The sequence below is a fragment of the Tachyglossus aculeatus genome, chromosome X5, assembly GCF_015852505.1.
Source record: "Tachyglossus aculeatus isolate mTacAcu1 chromosome X5, mTacAcu1.pri, whole genome shotgun sequence".
In the NCBI taxonomy this organism is placed as follows: domain Eukaryota; kingdom Metazoa; phylum Chordata; class Mammalia; order Monotremata; family Tachyglossidae; genus Tachyglossus; species Tachyglossus aculeatus.
In genome coordinates, this window is record NC_052097.1 from 13,732,483 (window position 1) to 13,759,777 (window position 27,295).

The 27,295-nt window shown below is 46.7% G+C and overlaps 1 protein-coding gene across 1 annotated transcript in view; it reads right to left on the reverse strand.

The window, feature by feature from the left end:
• The window catches only part of MANBA (mannosidase beta), a 145,196-nt gene that overhangs the window by 24,067 nt on the left and 93,834 nt on the right, over window positions 1-27,295 (reverse strand). The window contains exons 11-14 of the mRNA XM_038769197.1: window positions 21,452-21,538; window positions 20,317-20,484; window positions 14,719-14,937; window positions 3,002-3,166 (exon numbers count right to left, since the gene is read on the reverse strand). Of these exons, the coding sequence (XP_038625125.1) occupies window positions 3,002-3,166; window positions 14,719-14,937; window positions 20,317-20,484; window positions 21,452-21,538 (639 nt within the window). The remainder of the gene's footprint in view (window positions 1-3,001; window positions 3,167-14,718; window positions 14,938-20,316; window positions 20,485-21,451; window positions 21,539-27,295) is intronic.

A 27,295-nucleotide genomic window follows, 5' to 3' on the forward strand; every position in this document is an offset into this window, starting at 1 on the left:
GGATGATAATAATAACAATAATAATAATAATAATAATAATAATAGCATTTATTAAGCGCCTGCTATGTGCAATGCACTGTTCTAAGCTCTGGGGAGGTTACAAGGTGATCAGGTTGTCCCATGGGGGATCACAGTCTTAATCCCCATTTTACAGATGAGGTGACTGAGGCCCAGAGAAGTGAAGTGACTCGCCCAAAGTCCCACAGCTGACAATTGGCGGAGCTGGGATTGGAACCCATGACCTCTGACTCCAAAGCCCGGGCTCTTTCAACTGAGCCACGCTGCTTCTCTACTAAGCTTGGAAGAGTACAATATGACAATATAACAGATGCGTTCCCTTCTCACAGTGAGCTTACAGTCTATTCATAAATAACATTACAGATACGTACATAAGCTTTTGTGAGGCTGGGAGAGGGGATGATAATAATAATAATAATGGCATTTATTAAGCACCTACTATGTGCAACGCACTGTTCTAAGCGCTGGGGAGGTTACAAGGTGATCAAGTTGTCCCATGGGAGGCTCACAGTCTTAATCCCCATTTTACAGATGAGGTAACTGAGGCCCAGAGAAGTGAAGTGACTTGCCCAAAGTCCCACAGCCGACAATTGGCGGAGCCGGGATTTGAACCCATGACCTCTGACTCCAAAGCCCGGGCTCTTTCCACTGAGCCACGCTGCTTCTCTACTAAGCGTTTGGAAGAGTACAATATGACAATATAACAGATCCGTTCCCTGCTCACAGTGAGCTTACAGTCTGTACATAAATAACATTACGGATACGTACATAAGTTTTTGTGGGGCTGGGAGAGGGGATGAATAAAGGGAGCAAGTCAAGGAGATGAAGAAGGGGGTGGGAGTAGAGGAAAGGAATGCTTAGTCAGGGAAGGCCTCTTGGAGGAGACGGGCCTTCAATAAGGCTTTGAAGAAGGGGAGAGTAATCGTCTGTCGGATATGAAGGCGGAGGGGTTTCCAGGCCAGAAGCAGAGGCAGGAAGTTTTTAGACTGTGAGCCCACTGTTGGGTAGGGACTGTCTCTATATGTTGCCAACTTGTACTTCCCAAGCGCTTAGTACAGTGCTCTGCACACAGTAAGCGCTCAATAAATACGATTGATGATGATGATGTGGGCCAGATAAGACTGAGGTACAGTGAGAAAGTTGGCGCTGGCGGAGAGAAATGTGAGGGCTGGATTGTAGTGGAAACGTAGTGAGGTGAAGCAGGAGGGAGCGAGGTGATTGACTGCTCTAAAGCCGATGGTAAGGAGTTTCGGTTTGATGCGGAAGTGGATGGGCATCCGCTGGAGGTTCTTGAGAAATGGGGAAACCTGGACTGAACATTTCTGTGGAAAACTGATCCGGGCAGCGGGCTGAAGTATGGACCGGAGTGGGGAGAGAAAGGAGGCAGGGCGGGCCGCACAGTAATCAAGGTGGGATAGGTCATTTCACTAAGTTATATAATTAATGACCGACTGAGTGATTCTTAAAACCTCCACCTCGGGTTTGGGACCATTAAAACATATTAGTAGATGTGAGCACTACTCTCAATTTTTTTTCTTGAAATCTTTTTCATCAAATAATTGCAAGTAAGTCATTAACCTCCTTACAGGAAAGGAATCCCATTTTAAAACCCCACCGTCCGACGACTTACACTACCACTGACTCCTGGCTGTCTAAAAGATCAGCATGGTGGCACACAGTAAGCGCTTCATAAATACGACTGAATGCATTTCAATCCAGGGGAGACTGTAGGGGTGAGAAGACAGGAGATAGCTGCAGAGTGGACGATGGGTCCCCGAGAAAAACTCCGATTTCCTTCAGATCAGCTCACACGGAGTACTTTGTTGAAAACCCAGTTTCACCAGGAGACAGACACGGAGGGGTCGAAGCCCAGCAAAGAATTTGGAAAAGTAAACTGCCACCATTCTGGTTCCTCTCACTGGATGCTACACTTCCTCTCAGAATCTGAGCATGAAAATAGCTGGGTGACAATAATGATGATAATAATAATAATAATGGTAGTTGTTAAGCGTTTACTATGTGCCAGGCACTGTACTAAGCACTGGGGTGGATATAAGCAAATCGGGTTGGACACAGTCCCTGTCCAACATGGGGCTCACAGTAAAAGATGAGGGAACAAAGGTGCAGAGAAGTGACTTACCCAAGGTCACACAGCGAACAAGTGGGAGAAATGAGATTAGAACCCAGAACCTTCTGGCTTATCCACTAAGCATGCTGCTTTTCGGAAGAAAATTGGTTTAATGCAAAGTAGCCAAGGCCTCCAGCCCAAGAGCTTGAATAGTAGTTGGGGGAGAGAGGGGTTAGCAGCTAAATAAAATTGTTATAAAATAGAAATGGGTTCAAACCACTGGATTCACCGCCACTAGGCACCATATTGCCGGTGAAACTTCTAGGGAAGCAGCATGACGCTGTTGCTAGAGCACGGGCCTTGGAGACAGAAGGTCACAGGTTCGTCACTTGTCTGCTGGGTGACCCTGGGCAAGTCACTTGACTTCTCTGTGCCTCAGTTCCCTCATCTGTAAAATGGGGACGGAGAGACTGTGAGCCCCTGTGGGACAGGGACTGAGTCCAATTCCATTTGCTTGTATCTACCCTAGAAGCTTAGCATAGCTCCTGGCACATAGTAAATGCTTAACAAGTACCATAATTATTCATTATTATTATTATTATTATTACAAACTCATTAACTTTTTCATATTGTCAGGCTACTCTGGAATGGAATCTATTTACCCTGCTGCACAGAACATGGAGAAGGGCAGCAGTTAGATTAGTTTTCTTTTAATTTTCTTTGGAGCCTGAGGCCCACGTATGACTAAACAAACTTCTGTGAACTGGAAGAAAACGATCACCTGAAGAGTGAGCGTATTTCATTCATTCAATCGTATTTATTGAGCGCTTACTGTGTGCTCAGCACCGTACTAAGCTCTAATCGACCTCTGTTGCGATAATCTACAAGACCCTGCCACGGTGGGGGCGGCTTTACCTGAGTGATGTAGATGCTGTCTTGAAACCTCTGCAGTGGATCTGGGTTTTGAGGAAGCTTGAAGTGAAGGGCAGCCTGACGGAGCATCTGGTCATTACCCTTCTCGTGGTGTTGTCGATGGAGTGAAAAATTGCTTTCGTAAGACCAGTCCTCGGCAATTGAGACCTTGTGGAAATACAGACGGTTGAGTGAACCGGGAGGGTGGCAGCAAAATAGACTGTTCAAAATTCAGAGAACGACGAAAGGCAAAAATCACCCAGAGAACTGAGAGTCGTCCCCGCTGACTCTGAGCGTTCTGTTTCCCCACACACGTACCGTCTCTTCCTCAATTTCCAATCTATTTTCCAAACTGTCACAACTAAAAATTGGCAGGAAAATTAAGCTAGAAGCCATGGGCTTCCAGAAAGGTATTTAACTGGTCTATTTAAAACACTGTAATTAACACTTAAAATGTCTTCTACCCCTCTTTGGGCGGTTAAATACATCTCTTCCTCCTCTCTCCACTCGCTCCACACATGTGCTCACAAACTATCTCCCCATGGCTGACAGGATATGATTCACAGCTATGATCTTGACCTTCAAGGAGCTAAGAGACGTCCGTCTTTCTAGAATTCAGAGCAATGAGAGCACAATGATTGGCAGGCTTCACCGACTCAATGGGGGAACAGGAAGGAACCGTGTGTTGTCATCCCTTTGTAGGTCAGGTTCCAAAATAAAAAAGGGCAATTAGCAGATTTAGCCCCTTGCCACGTAAGGCCCCGGCCTTACGGCCACCCTTTACATTTTTCTTAGTAATGACATTTTTAAAATGTTCACTCCCATTATGAACTCACTAAAATTCATCTTCCTTTCTGCAATGAAACAACAATGGTGCAGAAAATCGATGACGATTCCATGGCAACCCATCTTTTTCAAGCCATCTTATTCACTGTGCCTCATTCTCATTTCTCTCGCCACCTATCTCATGCTTTCACCCTCCCTTCTGCAGGGAACTCCATCCCACTTCCCATCTCTGAGATCTCAGCTCTCCCCATCTTCCAAGTCCTACTGAAATCCCAGATCCTCCAAGAGGTCTTCCTTGATTGAAGTCTCATTCCCTCCCCCTCTGTATTTCCCCAACTCCGACTTAAATATAACTTGTCACCAAAGAATTTATGCACACCCCTACATATTATCCACGTACATACTGTTCAACTCTGATGCTTCCCCTACCTATAATTATGATGTGCACCTAGCTTTATTTCTATATGATGTGCATCTAGCCTTAGCTTTATTTCTATTTATTCTGATGACTTGACACCAGAATAAACAAAACCTGTCCACATGTTTTGTTTTGTTGTCTGTCTCCCCCTTTTAGACTGTGAGCCCGTTGTTGGGTAGGGACCATCTCTATACATTGCCAACTTGGACTTCCCAAGCACTTAGTACAGTGCTCTGCACACAGTAAGCACTCAATAAATATGATTGAATGAATGAATGAATGATGAAAATTCATGTTAATGTCTGTTCCTTCACAAATTATAAGCTCCCTGGGGGCAGAGATCATAGCTACTAACACTATTATACTCTCCCAAGCTCTCAGTAGAGTGCCTTCCACAGAATCAGCACTCGATAAATACTACTGATTGATAAATGACTAATTGTGTGACCTTGGGCAAGTCATTTACCTTGTCTGGGCCTCAGTTACCTCATCAGTAAAATGGGGATTTAAGCATGTGAACTTCATGTGGGACAGGGACTGTGTCCAATCTGATTAACTTCTATCTATCCCAGTGCTTACAACAGTGCTGGGCACATAGTAAGTGCTTAGCAAGTGTAATAATAGCTTTTTTTTCTTTTTCTATACTGAACTCTACTCAACCTATTCTTTCATTTAAAAAGAAGAAAGAAAATTTTAAAGTCTTGCGTTCTTAAATGGCACGCAAATGAGGCAAAAATCATGTTTACGCCCCTATGGCCGTAAGAGAAACAGTCGCTATGTTGCGATGCGCTCGTAAATTCTCAGAGCCCAAATCTGCACCTGAAAAAATGCAGCATGGCTCAGTGGAAAGAGCCCGGGCTCTGGAGTCAGAAGTCATGGGTTCTAATCCTGCCTCTGCCACTTAGCTGTGTGACTTTGGGCAAGTCACTTCACTTCTCTGGGCCTCAGTTCCCTCATCTGGAAAACGGGGATGAAGACCGTGAGCCCCCCGTGGGACAACCTGATTGCCCTGTAACCTCCCCAGCGCTTGGAGCAGTGCTTTGCACACAGTAAGCGCTTAATAAATGTCATCATTATTATAAAGGCGCTTTGCATCAGTTAAAATACTTTGGGGATTTTTTCCTTCACTTCTGAAAAATTTTGCACCCCTGGGCCAGAGCCAATCAGGTTAACTGGGAAATCTATCTGCCCTGTAAACATCCACTAAAAGGCCACCAAAACCAGTTCCATTAATCTTTCTGTAGTACGGTACTATGTACTAAGTGTGGGGACTAAGACTGTGAGCCCCCCGTGGGACAACCTGATCACCTTGTAACCTCCCTAGCGCTTAGAACAGGGCTTTGCACATAGTAAGCGCTTAATACATGCCATCATTATTGTTATTATGTGGCTCAAAGGAACCTAGAAAGGAGGTTTGGTGTTGCAGGGTGGGCAGTGAAGGAGGGAAGGGGAGAGAGGGATGGAGGGAGGGAGAGAGCGAGGAAGTGGGAGGAAGGAAGTGGGAAAGAATGCCAGAGGAGGCTGAGGGAAGGGGAGAGGGAGGAAGGGGGAGAAGGATGCTGCAGGAAGGACGGGGTGGGGGGAAGACGATGAAGGAAGAAGGAAGAAGGGAAAAGAAGGGAGGAGAGAGAGCCTTAATACCAAGAATTGCAACGCAACCCTGATCCTGAGACTTCAGAGCCAACCAAAAACCAGTGTGAAGACACTCACTGTAAGCTCCTTGTGGGCAGGGAACGTATCAACCAGCTTGGTACTTTCCCAAGCGTTTAATCCAGTGCTCTGACCACAGTAAGTGCTCGATAAATGATTGACTATAAAAGCAGCATGGTGTACTGGACATCATGAGGTCTAATCCCAGCGCTTACAACAGCGCTCGGCACATAGTAAGCACTTAACAAATGCCATAATTGTTACTCCTAGCTCCGCCACTTGTCTGCCCAACTTGTACTTCCCAAGCGCTTAGTACAGTGCTCTGCACACAGTAAGCGCTCAATAAATACAATCGAATGAGTGAATGCTTTGTGATTCCGGGCAAGTAACACTAATAATCATGATCACGGTATTTGTTGAGCGCTTACAGTGTGTCAAGCACTGTTCTAAGCACTGGGGTAGATACAAGGTCCCATGTGGAGCTCTCAGTCTTAATCGCCATTTTCCAGATGAAGTAACTGAGGCACAGAGAAGTCAACTGGCTTGCCCAAGGTCACACGGCAGACAAGTGGCAGAACAGGAATTAGAACCCACGTCCCAAGCCCGACCTCTTTCCGCCAAGCCACGTTGCGTCACTTCTCTGGGCCTCTGTCTCCCCCGTCTAGACCGTGAGCCCACTGTTGGGTAGGGACCGTCTCTGTATGTTGCCAACTTGGACTTCCCAAGCGCTTAGTACAGTGCTCTGCACACAGTGAGCGCTCAATAAATACGATTGATTGATTGGGCCTCAGGTACCTCATTTTCTTCGAAAGGACCACGTGAGATCGTGGATTGAGAGAGAGGCCTTTACGTGGCTAACATCCAGATCCTTCCCCAGCCCCATCAGAGCTGATAATGGAACACCCCCTTCGAGTCCTGCGCCACGAGACCTCAAGACCAGAAGCAGCATGGCTTAATGGAAAGAGCGCAGACTCGGGAGCCAGAGGTCGTGGGTTCAAATCCCCGCTCCGCCACTTGTCTTCTGTGTGACCCTGGGCAAGTCACTTCACTTTTCTGGGCCTCAGTTACCTCATCTGTAAAATAGGGATTAAGTCTGTGAGCCCCATGTGGGACAACCTCTCTCTCTCTCCCCCTTCTAGACCGTGAGCCCGTTGTTGGGTAGGGACCGTCTCTATATGTTGCCGACTTGTACTTCCCAAGTGCTTAGTACGGTGCTCTGCACACAGTAAGTGCTCAATAAATCATCATCATCATCAATCGTATTTATTGATTGAATACGATTGAATAAATACGATTGAATGAATGAAAGTATCTGCCCCAGCGCTTAGAACAGTGTTTGGCACATAGTAAGTGCTTAACAGATACCATAATGATTATTATTAGTAATAGTAGAAAGGGCACAGGCCTGAGAGTTAGAGGTCCTGCGTTCTCATCCTGGCTCCAATGCTTGCCTGCTCTGTCATCCATAAAATAATAATAATGATGATGGCATTTATTAAGCGCTTACTATGTGCAAAGCACTGTTCTAAGCGCTGGGGAGGTTACAAAGTGATCAGGTTGCCCCACAGGGGGCTCACAGTCTTCCTCCCCATTTTCCAGATGAGGTCACTGAGGCCCAGAGAAGTGAAGTGACTTGCCCAAAGTCATCCAGCTGACAATTGGCAGAGCCGGAATTTGAACCCCTGACCTCTGACGCCAAAGCCCGGGCTCTTTCCACTGAGCCACGCTGCTTCCCCGATGGAGATTCAATGCCCGTTCTCTCTCCTATTTGGACTGTGTCCAGTCTGCACAAAGTCTATCTACCCCAGCGGTTAGCACAGCGCTTGGCACGTAGTAAGCACTTGAATACCAGTTATGTTCAACATTATTATTACCAGGAACCTGGAACTCACTATTATTACCAGGAACTCTGCAGGGGAATCAATCAGTCAATCAATCGTATTTATTGAGCGCTTACTGTGTGCACAGCACTGTACTAAGCGCTTGGGAAGTACAAGTTGGCAACATATAGAGACGGTCCCTACCCAACAGTGGGCTCACAGTCTAAAAGGGGGAGACAAAGAACAAAACCATACTATCAAAATAAAATAAATAGAATACATATGTACAAGTTAAATAAATAGAGTAGTAAATATGTACAAGCTTATATACAGGTGCTGTGGGGAAGGGAAGGAGGTAAGACGGGGGGATGGAGAGAGGGGGCGAGGAAGGAAGGGGCTCAGTCTGGGAAGGCCTCCTGGAAGAGGTGAGCTCTCAGTAGGGCCTCATCATTATCATTATTCATTCATTCAATCGTGTTTATTGAGCGCTCCTGGAGGAGCAGGGGGAGAGGGAGGAAGGGGCTCAGCCTGGGAAGGCCTCCTGGAGGAGGTGAGCTCTCAGTAGGGCCTCATCATTATCATTATTCATTCATTCAATCGTGTTTATTGAGCGCTCCTGGAGGAGCAGGGGGAGAGGGAGGAAGGGGCTCAGTCTGGGAAGGCCTCCAAGAGGAGGTGAGCTCTCCGTAAGGCCTCATTATTATCATTATTCATTCATTCAATCGTGTTTATTGAGCGCTCCTGGAGGAGCAGGGGGAGAGGGAGGAAGGGGCTCAGTCTGGGAAGGCCTCCTGGAGGAGGTGAGCTCTCAGTAGGGCCTCATTATTATCATTATTCATTCATTCAATCGTGTTTATTGAGCGCTCCTGGAGGAGTAGGGGGCGAGGGAGGAAGGGGCTCAGTCTGGGAAGGCCTCCCGGAGGAGGTGAGCTCTCAGCAGGGCCTCATTATTATCATTATTCATTCATTCAATCGTGTTTATTGAGCGCTGCGTGCAGGGCATTACACTAAGCGCTCGGATAGGCACCTCAGGGGGCTGTGGGGGACCGTGCACTCACTTTAGTGCACCCCTCCTACTTCATCTTACTACTGGACTACTCCAGTGTGGCTTCTCTAATGCTAACTTGCCAGTCTCCCCTTCACATCGCCAAGCTCTGCCCTTTCCTCTCCTTCCAAACCGCTACCACGTGAGACGGTCACTCATCCTATCCCAACTGGATTACTGCAACGGCCTCCATTCTGATCTCCCAACCTCCTGCCTCTCCCCGCTTCAGTCTACACTTCACTCCGCTGCCTGGATTATCTTTCTGCAGGAACGCTCGGGGCATTCATTCAATCGTACTTATTGAGCGCTTACTGCGGGCAGAGCACTGCACTAAGCGCTTGGGAAGTACAAGTTGGCAACATCTAGAGACGGTCACGTCACCGCCCCCTCCTCAGAAATCTCCAGTGGTTGCCTCTCAACTTCGGTATTAAGCAAAAACTCCTCACTATTGGCTTCAAAGCGCTCCATCACCTCGCCCCTTCATTCATTCATTCATTCAATCGTATTTATTGAGCGCTTCCTGTGTGCAGAGCACTGTACTAAGCGCTTGGGAAGTACAAGTTGGCAACATGTAGAGACGGTCCCTACCCAACAGCGAAGGTTCACAGTCTAGAAGGGGGAGACAAGGGGGAGCACGTCTGTATATATGCCCATATCTATAATTCTCTTTATTTATATTAATGCCTGTTTACTTGTTTTAATGGTATATATATCTATAATTCTATATATTTATATTGAGGCTATTAAGGCCCGTTGACTTGTTTTGATGTCTCTCTCCCCCCTTCTAGACTGCAAGCCCTTTGTGGGCAGGGATTGTCTCTCTTTGTCGCTGAATTGTACTTTCCGCTCGCTTAGTACAGTGCTCTGCACACAGTAAGTGCTCCATAAATACGACTGACCGAATGAATGAACCTTCTCACTGTACCGCGATCTCGTGTATCTCATTGCTGACCTCTCACCCACGTCCCTCCTTCAAAGCCTTACTGAAGGCACATCTCCTAGTCCTCCTTTCCTCCCTTCCCACTCCCTTGCGCATCATCATCCTGACTTGCTCCCTTTATTCATCCCCTTCGAGCCCCACAGCACTTACGTGCCTAGCCGTAATTTATTTATTCATATTAATGTCTGTCTCCCCTTCTAGACTGTAAGCTCCTTATGGGCAAGGAATGTGACTGTTTATTGTTGTACTGGACTCGGCGAAGCGCTTAACACAGTGCTCTGCACACAGTAAGTGCTCAATGTAATAATAATAACGATGGTATATGTTAAGCGCTTACTACGCGCCAAGCACTGTTCTAAACGCTGGACACGATTGACGGACTGAGGCCTACAGGGCACCACTTACACTCTCTCACCTCTGAGGCACAAAGGGCGATTAGCTACGAGAAGCAGCGTGGCTCAGTGGAAGGAGGCCGGGCTTTGGAGTCAGAGGTCACGGGTTCACATCCCGGCTCCGCCGCTTGTCAGCTGTGTGACTTTGGGCAAGTCACTTCACTTCTCGGTGCCTCAGTTACCTCATCTGTAAAATGGGGATGAAGACCGTGAGCCCCGCGTGGGACCACCTGATCACCTTGTAACCTCCCCAGCGCTTAGAACAGTGCTTTGCACATATTAAGCGCTGAATAAACGCCATTGTTATTATTAGTAAGTGGACAGGGGAGTGGTATGCTGCAAGCTGCAATAATAATAACAGTTACTGTATTTGTTGAGCGCTTACTGAGTGCCGAGCACTGTTCTAAGCGCAGGGGCAGATCCCCGTCCCACGTGAGGCTCACAGTCTTAATCCCCATTTTTCAGATACGGTAACTGGGGCATAGAGAAGTGAAGTGACTTGCTCTAGGTCACACAGAGGACAAGTGGCGGAGACAGGATTAGAACCCGTGACCTTCTGGCTCCCAAGCCGTGCTCTATCCACTATGCCATGCTTCTTCTCTACTCTTCTGTACTCCCCAAGAATTTCTGGTATCTTACGGGCAGGTTTATTTACGGCCAAAGTGCCGCGATCCAACAGACTTAGTAGCCACTGAAGTCACCGCAGCCCACGTACAGTCAGCTGGTAATAGCCACCTTCCAGAATGTCCTCCGTGGTTCTTTGGTCAGAGATACGTACCAGAACCAGAACTCAGGTCTCTTGACCCCAAAGCTGTTCACTTTCCACTGAATTAACCCCAAGTTACTCATATACACTAGGATCTGAAATGCTAATTTCCCTTCCAAAATATGAAATGGTTTCCTAAACCACCAGTTCGATCCTCTTATTACTACCGTTACTGGTAGCACCTGGCCACAGCAGTAAAACATACTGTGAGTTCGCCTGCAGAATCCACCTCCAAAAACATTCACAAAAGAGAAGTAACTCTTGACATAGGGTAATGGAAACAAACCTTAATAAAACCGAAGGGCTGTATTTATCTTCTTTATTTTTTTTTTAAAAAAAAAAGAAGACATGAATGCACTCTATAGATTTTGTGGACTGTAGCAATCTTTCCTTCTTGCTGATATACGACCCCACAGTGATAATGCTTTCAGGTTGAATACTGTTTTGTCAACACACTGAACGGAATACCTATAACCTCTCACACAGCAACTTTTCACAGGAGGTCATGCATCACATCTTTACTGTGTAGTAAAAATCTGACACTAAAAGGTAAGTGACAGTGGAACACGTCAAAATGTGATACTAAAAACAAATTCTCGGCACTTTGTATCAACACTGGGGGGGCATATTCCTCTCAAGAATCTTTGAGGACAGGGGGTCAGAGCGAAAAAGGATATATAAAAACACCAGGCACCATCACAACCGATAAAACAGACAGGAAGAACGCTCACTGGAATCCCGGGAACACGACCACACGAGAGAAAAACTCACTTACTGCTCTAAATTGCCTTCCTCTGTCTTTGGGAACAAGTGGACTCGATACATCAGGGTATTGATTAAAGCACGTGGAGGAGGAAATGGTATTTGCAGCAAGTTGGAAATCAGAGGCAGTTATTTTCGGTGGAGCGTTAAGCCAGGGTTGAGCAACTACTGGGGACTTGGAACTTCAATCAATCCAGATCTATTCCTCGACTTACGGAGCTCAGAAAGACGCCGTCAAACGGGAAATGGGGAAAACCAACTCGATTCTGAAGGTGAAGTGACAGTGACCAGACTGCAGCGGGGTACTCCCGCAGTAGATGGACCACGAGTCAGGGTATTTATTGAGTGCTTACTATGGGCAAAGCGCTGTACCGGGAAAGAAAACCCAAGAGAGAATTAGACAGGGTCCCGGGCCCCTCGAGGAACTCGGGAGCTCAACCGTCTGAGAATAAAAGGGGGAAAAGACGACGGGTGACCCGCACAGAAGGAAAACATTAAAACAATAAGAACACCCGAAGACAAGGAGCAGTGTGGCTCAGAGAAGCAGCGCGTCGTGGCTCAGTGGAAAGAGCCCGGGCTTTGGAGTCAGAGATCATGGGTTCAAATCCCGGCTCCGCCAACTGTCAGCTGTGTGACTTGGGGCAAGTCACTTCACTTCTCTGTGCCTCAGCTGGAAAATGGGGATTAAAACTGTGAGCCACCCGTGGGACAACCTGATCAACTTGTAACCTCCCCAGCGCCTAAAACAGTGCTTTGCACATAGGAAGCGCTTAATAAATGCTATCATAAATGCTTTGCACATAGTAAATGCTTAACAAATACCATCATTACTATGATTATTATAAATATAAAATTACATAAGAGCCATACTGTACCGTGGCTGGAAGACCAGAGTTTTGGGCTTCTTTGGTTCAGGCAAATAACCGTAATTAACAACAACTGTGGTATTTGTTACGCATTTTTGTGCCGAGCACTGGACTAAGCCCTGGAGCAGATGCAAGTTAATCAGTCCAACAGAGTCCCTCTCCCACATGGGGCTCATATTCTAAGTAGAAGGAATTAAGACCTTGGGCAAGTCACTTAATTTCTCAGTGCCTCAGTTATTTCATCTATAAAATGCGGGCTAAGACTGTGAGCCCCAGGTGGGACAACCTGATTACCTTGTATAATAACAATAATGATGGTATTTCTTAAGCGCTTACTATGTGCCGAGCGCTGTTCTAAGCGCTGGGGTAGATCTAAGGTGATGAGGTTGTCCCACATGGGGCTCACAGTCTTAATCCCCATTTTATAGATGAGGTAACTGAAGCACAGAGAAGTTAAGTGACTTGCCCAAAGTCACACAGCAGACAAGTGGCAGAGCTGGGATGAGAACCCACCACCTCTGACTCCCAAGCCCAAGCTCTTCCCCTAAGCCAGGCTGCTTCTCTACCCCAGCTCTTAGAACAGTGCCTGGCAGTAAGCACTTAAATACCATTATTGTTATTATACTGAATTCCCATTTTACAGATGAGGAAACTGAGGCACAGGAAAGTTTGGTGATTTGCCCATGGTGACACATTCATTCAACTGTATTTATTGATCGCTTAACTTAGAGAAGCAGAGTGGCTCAGTGGCACGAGCACGGGCTTGGGAGTCCGAGGTCACGGGTTCTAATCCCTACTCCGCCACTTAGCCGCTGTGTGACTTTGGGCAAGTCATTTAACTACTCTGTGCCTCAGTGACCTCATCTTGAAAACGGGGATTGAGACTGTGAGCCCCATGTGGGGCAACCTGATTACCTTGTATCTCCCCCAGAGCTTAGAACAGTGCTTGGCACACAGTAAGTACTTAACAAATACCAAAATTATTATTATTATTAACTGTGTGCAGAGCACTGTATTAAGCGCTTGGAAATCAATCAATCGTATTTATTGAGCGCTTACTATGTGCAGAGCACTGTACTAAGCGCTTGGGAAGTACAAATTGGCAACATATAGAGACAGTCCCTACCCAACAGTGGGCTCACAGTCTAAAAGGGGGAGACAGAGAACAAAACCAAACATACTAACAAAATAAAATAAATAGAATAGATATGTACAAGTAAAATAAATAAATAAATAAATAAATAGAGTAATAAATATGTACAAACATATATCCATATATACAGGTGCTGTGGGGAAGGGAAGGAGGTAAGATGGGGGGATGGAGAGGGGGACGAGGGGGAGAGGAAGGAAGGGGCTCAGTCTGGGAAGGCCTCTTGGAAAGGCCTCTTGGAAAGTACAAGCTGGCAACATATAATAATAATAATAATAATGGCATTTATTAAGCACTTACTATGTGCAAAGCACTGTTCTAAGAGCTGGGGAGGTTACAAGGTGATCAGGTTGTCCCACAGGGGGCTCACAGTCTTAATCCCCATTTTCAAGATGAGGTCACTGAGGCCCAGAGAATAATAATAATAATAATAATAATAATGATGGCATTTATTAAGCGCTTACTATGTGCAAAGCACTGTTCTAAGCACTGGGGAGGTTACAAGGTGATCAGGTTGTCCCATGGGGGGCTCACAGTCTTAATCCCCATTTTACAGATGAGGGAACTGAGGCCCAGAGAAGCTAAGTGATTTGCCCAACGTCACACAGCTGACAATGTGCGGAGCCGGGATTTGAACCCATGACCTCTGACTCCAAAGCCCGGCCTCTTTCCACTGAGCCACGCTGCTTCTCTAAGAAAGAAACGGTCCCTACCCAACAACGGGCCCGCAGTCTAGACGGCAAGCGAGTCGTAGAGCCGGGATTAGAACTCAGGTTTCCTGCCCCCCGGGCTGTATGACTCGCCTGCCGTCTAGACTGCGAGCCCGTTGTTGGGTAGGAGCCATTTCTTGCTCAGAGTGGCTCAGTGGAAAGAGCCCGGGCTTTGGCGTCAGAGGTCACGGGTTCAAATGCCGGCTCCGCACGCTGTCGGCTGTGTGACGCTGGGGAAGTCACTTCACTTCTCTGTGCCCCAAGGGAAGTTAGTTTCTTTGAGCAGGCGGCATCCTAAAACGACAACTTGCCTCCTCCCAACTGAACAGGCGACAAGCCTTTCGTGTGTGGGATGTGCCACGGCCACTCTCCATCCGCGGAGCGAGCGGCTCTGGTTAATGAAGCCCTGGCTTACCTTCTCTAACGTGCTGAAGGATGGCCAGGATTGGTAGCCATATTCAGAGGCAAATCGAGTTTTGGGGAACACTTTCCAATTCCAGCAATCGCTGTTGTAGTTATAATAATGAGTATCCCCAAAATGAGTGTCATAGGGGTTCTTGGAGAGCCAGCCTTCTTCTTCCGATTCTGCTCCATTGGTGGGGCTGGAAGTGATGTAAGGACGGCTCTTATCCCCCTGAGAGATACAGACAGAGACAGAGAGGGAGAAAGACAGAAAGAAAAATCAACCGACTTTCACCTGAACCCCGGAATCTCAAAAAATCATTTCCCGCCTTTCGGACACTTCCTGCTTGCTTCTGCGTCGTGGAATCGGACATAATTCACCCAACTGTGTGTCGCCTCTCCATTCTAGAACCTCCACTCGGGAAAACTTCACATACGTCTACATTTTTCAGCGCTAAAACACGGCTAGATGATATTATCCTGAGAAAAAGACCATACAAAAGAAGGCTCGCAGTGCTGCAGAGAAATAGTCGTCGTTATTACTCCAAAGGAGCAGGGATGGAATTATTATTATTATTTTACCTCCGGCACCTAGCGTTCCGTCAGAAATGCTAACACCAACTGGGTGGCCTTCGTTTTAGCACTTTAAGAGGTACATAAATATCATCATCTCCCCCGGAGTTGGGTATTATACTTGCCATTCTTCAGACAGGGAAAAGGCAGGCTGAAAAAGCCAAATAATTCAGCTCAGGGCTAGGTTCACAACTCGGAAGCACACGGCTGCCCCATTTACATCACAGAATGAAAATCCCGCTTCATTGCATTTCCAAAGTGGTAGTCCGCATTATTTCTTCTGCCACCAGTAATTCTGTTATCTTTTGGCCAAGGGCATCAAAACCTTTTAACAAAGAGCACTCCACGTGGAGCGGGAAGTAGGGCTAGAGAAGCACACTCATTTTAGAGAGTGGAAACTGAGGCACGAGAAGTCCGTGACTCAGAGAGCCCAACGGTAATCCAATCACAGAGGCAGGTCAACATAACTCCCGACCCTTGATGTGGAGCCAAGCCAGCTGACGGTGGTTTTGCTTTTTGTTGTCTGTCTCCCCCTTCTCGACTGTGAGCCCGTTGTTGGGTAGGGACCGTCTCTATATGTTGCCAACTTGGACTTCCCAAGCGCTTAGTACAGTGCTCTGCACACAGTAAGTGCTCAATAAATACGATTGAATGAGTGAACGAATGAATGGTTTGGGCTCTCTCAGACACCAAACAAGAAGATAATAATAATAATAATGATGATGGTATTTGTTAAGCGCTTACTATGTGTAAAGCACTGTTCTAAGTGCTGGGGGGGGGCGGTTACAAGGTGATCAGGTTGTCCCACGGGGGGCTCACGTTCTTTTAATCCTCATTTTCCAGATGAGGTAACCGAGGCACAGAGAAATGAAGTGGCTTTCCCAAAGTCACACAGCTGACAATTGGCGGAGCCGGGATTTAAACCAGTGACTTCTGACTCCAAAGCCCGGGCTCTTTCCACTGAGCCATGCTGCTTCTCTAGATGACACATGTGACATCATATATGTTACACCGGTAGCATAATACTAGGCCGCAGGCTCTTCTGTAGACTGTAGGTTCCTGGTGGACAGGATTCAAGTGTACCAACTCGATTCGAGTATACCTTTCCTGCATTTAATACAGTGCTCTCACACAGTAAGCACTCAATAAATGCTTGCTGCTTCAGGAGAAGCAGCGTGGCTCAGTGGAAAGAGCCCGGGCTTTGGAGTCAGAGGTCACGGGTTCAAATCCCGGCTCCACCCCTTGTCAGCTGTGTGACTTTGGCCAAGTCACTTCACTTCTCTGGGCCCCAGGGACCTCATCTGCAAAATGGGGATTCAGACTGTGAGCCCCAAGTGGGACAACCTGATCACCTTGTAACCTCCCCAGCGCTCAGAACAGTGCTTTGCACATAGTAAGTGCTTAATAAATGCCATTATAAATTAAAAAAAATAAATACCACTGACGGATTGACTGATTGAAGCACTCAAGCAGCTTACCCCGTCCTGCCTTACCTCACTGATTCCCTAATACAACCCACTCCACACACTTTGCTCCTCTAGCAGCAGGATGCTCACTGCGCCCCAAACTCATCTATCTCACTCCTGACCTCCCTCTACTCTGGAACTTCCTTCCGCCACTTCTCCCCGCTTCAAAGCCTCATTAAAATCACCTCTCCCTCCCTTAGACTGCAAGTTCATTGTGCAAAGGGGGCACGTCTTCCAACTCTGTCACGCTCTGCTCTTTCAAGTGCTTCGTACGGTACTCTGCGTACAGTAAACATTCAACATTCAACTCTTTTCCCCCCACCCTCAATCCCACGGCGTTAATGTACGCATCCGTTATTTATTTATATTCATGTCCATCTTCCCTTCCTAGACGGTGAGCTCCTTGCAGGGAACATGTCTTCCAACTCTGTTGGACTGCGCTTAATACAGTGCTCTGCACACAGTAAGCACTGAGAGCTCACCTCCTCCAAGAGGCCTTCCCAGACTGATCCCCCTTTTTTCTCTCCTCCTCCTCATCCCCTCCACCCTACCTCCTTCCCCTCCCCACAGCACCTGTATATATGTTTGTACAGATTTATCACTCTATTTTACTTGTACATATTTACTGTTCTAATGATTTTGTTAATGATGCGCATCTAGCTTTACTTCTATTTGTTCTGACGACTTGACACCTGTCCACATGTTTTATTTTGTCGTCTGTCTCCCCTTTATAGACTGTGAGCCCGTTGTTGGGTAGGGACCATCTTATATGTTGCCGACGTGTACTTCCCAAGCGCTTAGTACAGGGCTCTGCACACAGTAAGCGCTCAATAAATACGACAATGAATGAATGAATGAATGAAATGCCACCGATGGATGGATTGATATCACAAGTGCCATGCTGGCAGAACCTACAGCGTGTCTTCTGGGGGATTTCAGACTCCCCCGCGACTGCACGCTTGGTCTACAGTCCTTGAGACGGAGGAACTCCAGTGCTACGGCACAACTACCGACCTTGGCAGTGGGGATTACTGCAAAGCGAAAATCAGTGTTTAAAATTTTCACCCCAAGCACGGTCATAATAGTATTTAATGAAGGTTTACTGGTTGGGTTCAGAACACCGTACTAAGCGCTGGGAAAAAAATGCTCCAGTGGAAATGAGACACAGTCCCTGTCTCTCCGAATGGGAGGATTCGGAAATCTAAGAGAGGGGAGGGAATTGGAGACTGTGAGCCCACTGCTGGGTAGGGACTGTATATGTTGCCAACTTGTACTTCCCAAGTGCTTAGTACAGTGCTCTGCACACAGTAAGCGCTCAATAAATACGACTGATTGATTGATTGATTGGAGACAGACCAGCCTTAGATGGTGGGCTCTCTGAGGCCAGTGGTCATGTCTACCAACTCTACTGCAGTTTCCCAGGCACTTAGTAGATTAATTAATTCATTCATTCAATCGTATTTATTGAGCGCTTACTGTGTGCAGAGCACTGTACTAAGCGCTTGGGAAGTACAAGTTGGCAACATATAGAGCTGGTCCCTACCCAACAGCAGGTTAACAGTCTAGAATAGACAAGCAGCATGGCTCAGTGGAAAGAGCCCGGATTTGGGAGTCAGAGGTCATGGGTTCTAATCCCGGCTCCGCCACTTGTCTGCTGTGACACCTTGGGCAAGTCGCTTCACTTCTCTGGGCCTCATCTGCAAAACGGGGATTAAGACTGTGAACCCCACGTGGGACAAACTGATTACCTTGTATCCCCTCCCAGTGCTTCGAATAGTGCTTGGAACATAGTAAGTGCTTAAAACATGTCATTATTATTATTATTATTAATCCATAAAAATATCTCCTTCCACTTGGGCACCAGATGAAAGCCATGAACAGTCACTCCAGGCTTAACCCCAACTGGGCAGACTTAGGGCTGGATGAAATCCCACCGGGGCCCAACCTCGCTGCAGGGCTAGGCTGGGCCTACTTACCCAGCGGGAAATGTCCGTGCACCTCCACTGTACTATAGTCTCTGAAAAGGGGACTCTCCTCCATGGTATGACTCCCACCAGGTTCGCTTGGACCTACCTCTCCTCCAAGCTAGAGGACCCCCGATTCATGGATGTGACCCATCCCGGGCACGACCGACATTCATTACACTGCTTCAACAACCTGGTTTTTTTTTATTTCCTTGACTACTGGTTTGAGGTTTCTCTGCTGACATGGAGTTGTGCCCTTCACAGCAGAGATTATGTCAGGGGAGGAGATAAAGCTGAAAATATTCCACAAGATTACTAAAACTTCAAAACCAGAGGCCGTAAAACAAAGTCCGATCCCATACGAGTTTTAAAAGAGGGAAAAAAAAAACCACTTCAAGTCTCCTCCTGGGATAATCCCTGCCAGTTTTCAAAATAAAGTCAAGCGTCATGCTGGGGCCAGGAAGGTGGAGAGCTCAGCTGAAAGATTTTCTACCCTTCAGTTCCCGAAACTGGACATGGAAAGCAGAAACTAATGACAATAATTACGGTATTTGTTAAGCGCTTACTATGTGCCAGGCCCTGTACTAAGTGCTGGGGTGGATACCTGCAAATCAGGTTCGACACAGTCCCTGTCCCACGCGGGGCTCACAGTCTCAATCCCCGTTTTACAGATGAGGTAACTGAGGCACAGAGAAGTGACTTGCCCAAGGTCACACAGCAGACAAGCGACGGAGCCGGGATCAGAACCCACAACCACAACCTTCTGACTTTCCAGGCCTGTGCTGTAGTCACTGCTTCCCCAACTAGTCCCTGGGTTGTCTTGATTTCTCTCGACTTCAAGTAAAATGAAGTCAGTAGCACATGGAGAGGCAGCTATTGCCTAGGAGTTAAAAGTCAAATAGTCAAAACTTTAGAGGCCCCCATCTCAAACCTCTTCCACATGTAAAGTTTCTTTGCCTTGCACATTTTTGTAGCTGCTCTGATCCAGACTAAGAAACCCACATTTTTGGCTTGAGTTTTCCTCACACACACATTTTTATTGGCGGTTCTGAAAATTATTAACCAGACAATTTAGAAAATTGGGTCAAAAAAACAAATTTTCTTTTCCGAATGATTTAAAGGGAATAACTCTCTGCCCCCCACCCCCTTTCCTTTCAAAGGAAGATCTCTGACTTCCATTTGCTCCAGGGAAACCCACTAGGAGCATGTGTTCTCTATAAATTAACCACTTCCCCTCTTCACAGGAGGCATATTCCCATTAGATTCCCAATTAGATTCCCATATTCCCGCAGGAGGCATATCCCACGAGAAGCAGCGTGGCTCAGTAGAAAGAGCCCAGGTTTTGGAGTCAGGGGTCACGGGTTCAAATCCCGGCTCCGCCAACTGTCAGCTGTGTGACTTTGGGCAAGTCACTTCACTTCTCTGTGCCTCGGTTCCCTCATCTGCAAAATGGGGATGAAGACTGTGAGCCCCCCGTGGGACAACCTGATCACCTTGTAACCTCCCCAGCGCTTAGAACGGTGCTTGGCACATAGTGAGCGCTTAATAAATGCCATTATTATTATTATTATTACCAATAATGAGTCCCAAAGTTGCACTCAGCCTTACCACCAGGACTAACTCCCGAATATTCTTCACATAAAGCGTCACGTAGTCTCGGACGTAGGTCTGCATTTCGCCGGGTGGTAGAGAAAACCAATTCTGTGCCATTGCTGCTTCGTTCTCATTGTTCCCACTCCAGATGATGATAGACGGGTGAGATTTCAACCTTCTGATCTACAATTTGATAGAAAAAAAAAACAAAAAAGATATCTTCCAGAAACAAAAATCGACAAGTAAAGAGAAATGTACACCCTCTTCTATCTGACAAGTGGCCTTTTGGCAGCTGGCTTCTCTCACGGATTCTCACCAACGGGCATCTATCATCGTTACAGCATCAGAAACCCTCATTCGTCTGCAGATCCCACGGGTTACGCATCTTCCTGACTTGGTTTACCTGCGGCTCCGAGCTGAACGTGCCTTCTGTTTAAAGGATATGCCAAAAGCCTGCTAAACCACAGGGGACCTCCACACTCCTTCCTTTCCAGAAAACCATGAGGGAGAACTAAAGGCGCCGTCCTCACAGTTCCAAGCCAAGAGCCATGTCTGCAATCGTCCAAGAGCTGTAGTTTCCCGACCTCTGCCCTACAGAAACACCTGAAAAACTACTCAACCCTTTTCAGCCTGCGTTCTTTAAAATGGTTAGGCGGTTGCCTGCCACCCCTTATAGAAAAACTGTTGTAATTGTTGGTTTTGCATTAACACGCATCCCTGTTATTTTTTTCTCTTTAAAACGATACTGATTGGTCGGGGGCAAAATTGTGATTCACTGACATCATGTTTCCACAACCATCTTCAGTAACAAAAGACAATTCCAAATCAAGGCTGAAACTCTTGGTAATCTATTTCAACCTATATGTGCCTTATTCAAATTTTACTCGTTGAAAATAATTTTAATGCATTTATGAAAAACAAAGAAACGAACGAGAAACAAAACACATCCACTACTCCAACAGCTTAGCAAGAACACAATATTGATCGGAAATGTAACGTTTTTGTGCTTAGGGCAGTTTTAAATTAACGAGTTACCTCAATTTCTGAGGTTTGAGCTTTAATGGAAAGTTCAACAGGACCCAGGGAGTTATAAAGAGACAAAAATAAAACATGAGAATCCGATTTCTTGGGCGGATTACGTAGACAATACCTGGTGTGTCACTTCTGCTCTCACTGAGTCCAGGAAACGCTGGTCGGTCGGGTACAGAGCGCAGGCAAACATAAAATCTTGCCATATCTATAAGGAAAGAGAGAGCTTCCATGAGTAACTACTGAAAAGCTCCTTGCCTTTTCAGTTCATTTAAAAATTCTTCAAATAATACTCTTTCATTTCACACTGGCTCAGTGGAAATCTCTCTCCTGCAAATGGATCCTGAAGGGGCTTAGAAGAGGATGGTCCTATTTATGGTGTCAGTTGCTCCTGACACCAGATCCGCAAAGGCTAGAACTTACTGTGGAGCAGAGAAGACAGAAAGTAAGAGAGAATGACTACAAGAAGGAAAACAGGCTAGCAGACATAGCAGAATTCACGGGTTTTGGCTTAGCTCTGGATCAAGTGTCCAAGTCCATCGGACCACAGGAGGTCTTATCAATCAATAATATTTATTGAAAGCCGTCTGTGTGCACAGTATTGCCCCGACATCTTCGCTTCACTTCTCTGGGCCTCAGTTACCTCATCTGCACACAGAAAGCGCTCAATAAATACGACTGAATGAACGAATGAATGAACAAGACCAGCGCCTTAAGGGACGCCCAGTGTCTGGAAGTGTAAGGGACTGAGAAAGTGCAGCCAGAGAGAAGGATGAAAACCAGAAGGGATCTGTATTAACACAACCAAAATTCAATTATGTTTCCAAGAGGTGGCCCACAGTGTCAGAGGTGGTTGAGGGGTAAAGAAGCAGCGGAGCTCAGTGGAAAGAGCCCGGGCTTTGGAGCCAGAGGTCAGGGGTTCAAATCCCGGCTCCGCCGATCGTCAGCTGTGTGACCTTGGGCAAGTCACTTCACTTCTCTGGGCCTCAGTGACCTCGTCTGGAAAATGAGGATGAAGACTGTGAGCCCACCATGGGACAACCTGATCACCTTGTAATCTCCCCAGCGCTTACAGCAGTGCTTTGCACATAGTAAATGCTTAATAAATGCTATCATCATCATTATTATTATTATTATTATTATTATTATTATTATTATTAAAGGAAGATTGGGATAGAGCAGAGACCATTTGTTTGGCTAGGGGAGCGTCCTGGTGACTGAAGGGACTGGAATCCAGATGGTAGTGAACTGACGACTCTCAAATCTACTTCTCCTCAGCCCCCAGACTATTCACCAGCCCTAAATTTCCTCCTGCGCAGTCTCCATTTGGTTATCCTGCTGGCACCCCAAACTCAACTGACCCAAAACTGAACATCTCATTTTCCCTCCAAAGCCTTCCTCTCCTTCCAACTTTCCTCTATCAATCAAGAGTATTTACTGAGGGCCCAGTGTGTTCAGCATTTTGAACTAAGTCCTTGGGAAAGTGCACTACAAGAAGAATAGCGATCCCTATTCATTCATTCATTCAATCGTATTTATTGAGCGCTTACTGCGTGCAGAGCACTGGACTAAGCGCTTGGGAAGTCCAAGCTGGCAACATATGGAGACGGTCCCTACCCAACAACGGGCTCACAGTCTAGAAGGGGACGGTCCCTACCCACAAGGAACTTTCCATCTAATCAGAGAAGCAGCGTGGCTTAGTGGAAAGAGCGCGGACTTGGAAATCAGAGGACGTGGGCTTTAATCCTGGCTCCACTGCTGGTCTGCCGTGTGACCTTGGACAAGTCACTTCCCTCATCCGCAAAATGGGGATTAAGGCTGTGAGCCGCACAGGGGACGACCTTGTATCTACCCCTGTGCTTAGAACAGTGCTTGGCACATAGTAAACGCTTAACAAATACCATCATTACTATTATTATTACAAGGAAAACACTTAAAACACTTGTGGGAAGCAGCGTGGCTCCGTGGAAAGAGCACGGGCTTTGGAGTCAGAGGTTGTGAGTTCAAATCCCGGCTCCGCCACTTGTTAGCTGGGTGACTTTGGGCAAGTCACTTCACTTCTCTGGGCCTCAGTTACTTCATCTGTAAAATGGGGATTAAGACTCTGAGCCCCCCGTGGGACAACCTCATCACCTTGTAACCTCCCCAGTGCTTAGAACAGTGCTTTGCACATAGTAAGCGCTTAATAAATGCCATTATTATTATTATTATTATTATTATTAAAAGAATATATCAGAGGAAAAAATGCTCAAATCGTAGAGTATGTTAAATTAATGTACGCAAAAGCATATATAAAGAAGTAGCGTGGCCTAGTAGAGAGTACGGGCTTGAGAGACAGAAGGACCTGGGTTCTAATTCCACCTCCACCACTTTCCTGCTGTGTGAATTTGGGCAAGTCACAACTTCTCTGTGCCTCAGTTCCCTCATCTGTAAAATGGGGGTTAATACTGTGAGCCCCATGTGGGACATAATAATAATAATAATAATAATAATAGCATTTATTAATCGCTTACTATGTGCAGAGCACAGACTGTGTCCAACCTGATTAGCTACTCCATTGCTTAGCAGAAGTGCTCGGCGCACAGTGAGCACTTCAATGTCATTTTTAAAAAAATGAGCGTGGCTCAGTGGAAAGAGCATGGGCTTTGGAGCCGGAGGTCATGGGTTCAAGTCCCGGCTCTGCCACACGTCTGCTGCGTGACCTCGGGCAAGTCACTTCACTTCTCTGAGCCTCAGTTCCCTCATCTGTAAAACGGGGATGAAGACTGTGAGCCCCACGCGGGACAACGTGATCACCTTGTATCCCCCGCAGCGCTTAGAACACTGCTCTGCACATAGTAAGCGCTTAACAAATGCCATCATCATTATTATTATTAAAACCGCTGTGTCGAAAGTCACCTATCAGCCTGATGCCGCCCCCGCAGAGTCTTGGGAAGACCCGGGGGGGCTGCTGCTGTAATAATAATAATGACGGCATTTGTTAAAGCGCTTACTATGTGCACTGTTCTAAGCGCCGGGGAGGTTACAAGGTGATCAGGTTGTCCCACGGGGGGCTCACCGTCTTCATCTCCATTTTCCAGATGAGGGAACTGAGGGCCAGAGAAGCGAAGTGACTTGCCCAAAGCAGGGATTTGAACCCATAATAATAATAATGGCATTTATACAGCACTTATATGCGCAAAGCACTGTTCTAAGCGCCGGGGAGGTTACAAAGTGATCAGGTTGTCCCACGGCGGGGCCGGGGGGGGGGCTCACAGTCGTCGTCCCCATTTTCCAGATGAGGCAACTGAAGCCCAGAGAAGTGAAGTGACTTGCCCAAAGTCACACAGCTGACAGTTGCCGGAGCCGGGATTTGAACCCATGACCTCGGACTCCAAAGCCCGGGCTCTTTCCACTGAGCCACACTGCTTCTCTTGTTTTGTCTTGTTCTCTTTTGTTTCCTGTCTCCCGATGTATTTGTCCTCTCCCCCTTTTTATTTTGAGATTGTGAGCCCCGCAAGGGGTAGGGACTGTGTCTAATTTCCATCTCCCCCTTCTAGACTGTGAGCCCGTTGTTGGGGAGGGACCGTCTCTATATGTTGCCAACTTGTACCTCCCAAGCGCTTAGTACGGTACTCTGTACACAGTAAGCGCTCAATAAATATGACAATGAATCTGTGAATTTCTTCCCAGAGCTTAGTACAGTGCTCTGCACACCGTAAGCATTTACAAATACCCTTATGATTATAGTACTGCTCACCTTTCCTCCCAAATCCCATCCCCCCAATGGCTTTCACATAACAGCTGACAACACCTCCGCCCTCCCATCTCACGACGACATCCTCTCCAACCATGACGTTATCCCTGACTCGTTATCCTTGACTCCAGCGCTTAGAACAGTGCTTTGCACATAGTAAGCGCTTAACAGTAATTATAATAATAATAATGGCGATAATAAGAGTGGTACTTGTCTCTCCATATACGTCGCCAATTTGTACTTCCCAAGCACTTAGTACAGTGCTCTGCACACAGTAAGCGCTCAATAAATACGATTGAATGAATGAATGAAGAAATGCCATCATTATTATAATTATTTCTTCAACCCCCATATTCAGCCAGTCATCCAATTCTGCCCGTTCTCCCTTCGCGTCGCCGGAATCCTCCCCTTCCTCTCCAACCAAACTGCTACCGTGCAGATCCCGTCAACTGCTGCGGCAGCCTCCTTCCTGATCTCCCTGCCTCCGGCCTCTCCAGTCCATAATTCACTCTACTGCCACAATCATTCTTCGAAAAACTCAATCTGCGCCCCTTCCAGCGCCTCGAAAATCTCCAGTGGTTTACCGTCCGTCTCCAGTCAAGCAGAAACTCTTCACCATCGGCTTTTAGGCCCTCGATCTGCCTTCTCTCCACCCCCGATACCTATTCTCCCTCCTCTCCCTCTTCAACCCTGCTTACGTACCGTGCCCCTCTAAAACCAATCTACTCACTGTGACTTGCTCTCATCTATCTCCCCATCGACCCCTTATAATAATGATGGCATTTATTAAGCGCTTACTGTGTGCAAAGCACCGTTCTAAGCGCTGGGCTTCGTCCTTACGCAAACACCCTCCTTCTCTCCCACCTTAAATCCAGGAGACCATCACTCTTCGCATCTTCAAAGCCCTACTAAACATCACACTTCCTCCAGGAAACCTTTCCTAACTAATCTCTTTTCAGTCTTTTAGACTGTGAACCCACTGTTGGGTAGGGACTGTCTCTATATGTTGCCAACTTGTACTTCCCAAGCGCTTAGTACAGTGCCCTGCACACAGTAAGCGCTCAATAAATACGATTGATTGATTATCATTCCACCCTATTTCCCCTCCTTTTCACGTCACCTGTACACCTGAGTCCATCCTCTCTTACGTGCTTAGGCCCACACCATAACTCGCCCCGCAGAGCACCGATATCCATATTTTTATAGCTGATTGCCTCTCCCTAACCTGTAATTTCTTTTAGTCTCTCCCCTACTAGAGGTCAGGGATCAAGTCTACCTGCTCTACCGCACTCCCCCAAGAGCGCTGTACTTATTAAGCACTCGATACGCTGAGTACAGTGCTCTGCACGCAGTAAGCGCTCAATAAATACGATTGAATGAATGAATGAATCTCTCCTTCACTCACCTTTAGCATGAACCAAGGAGAGGGAGAGCACGAGCTGAGGAGAAGCGTGTAGAGAGGGTAACATTTAAGGAGATAGTTGGAGGGAGTTTTGTCTGATGCCAAGGGAAATGGGCAGTCAGCGATGACTTCTGAGGAGGGGAGAGACAGGGGCTATACTGCATTATGGTGGGGGGCGATCCAAGACGCAGAATGTAGTATAGCCTGAAGGAGAGGGGATAATAATGATGGTATTTGTTAAGCGCTTACTATGTGCCAAACACTGCTGGAGATACAACACCCAGTATTCCCAGGCAATCTCTCATCCAAATAATAACCAGACCAGACCCTGCATCGCCTCTGAGATCAGATGAGATCGGGGTGGTACGTTGTACTCTTCCAGGTGCTTAGTAGAGTGGTCTGCGCATACTAGGTGGTCATATTCCACTGACCGATTGAGAGAGATTGGAGGCAATGAGAAGCTTCACGCATGGTGGTGGCTATTCGGATGGAAAGACAGAAAAATAATAATACCTAGTTTTTAAAAAAAAGTTTAATCTTGGAGTTTCCTCTGAGCTCGGGGAAGAGAACGTCGAGACTCTTCTCATAACTTGAGATCTGTAATCAGTCCCCTGTTACAACTAGAGTCCCAATTTCCTCACCAGTTCTCCTTCCAAATACTGATTTGGTAACTTCTGAAATCTGATCATTAAAAGTGCAGTACTGAATTAAAATTAAAATGCCACTATTCTTAAGATATCATCCTCTGAAATTAAAGCTAAGAGTCCCTCTAAACTGTAAGGTCATTACGGGCAGGGAACGTGTTGCTAATTCTGTTGTGTTGCTTT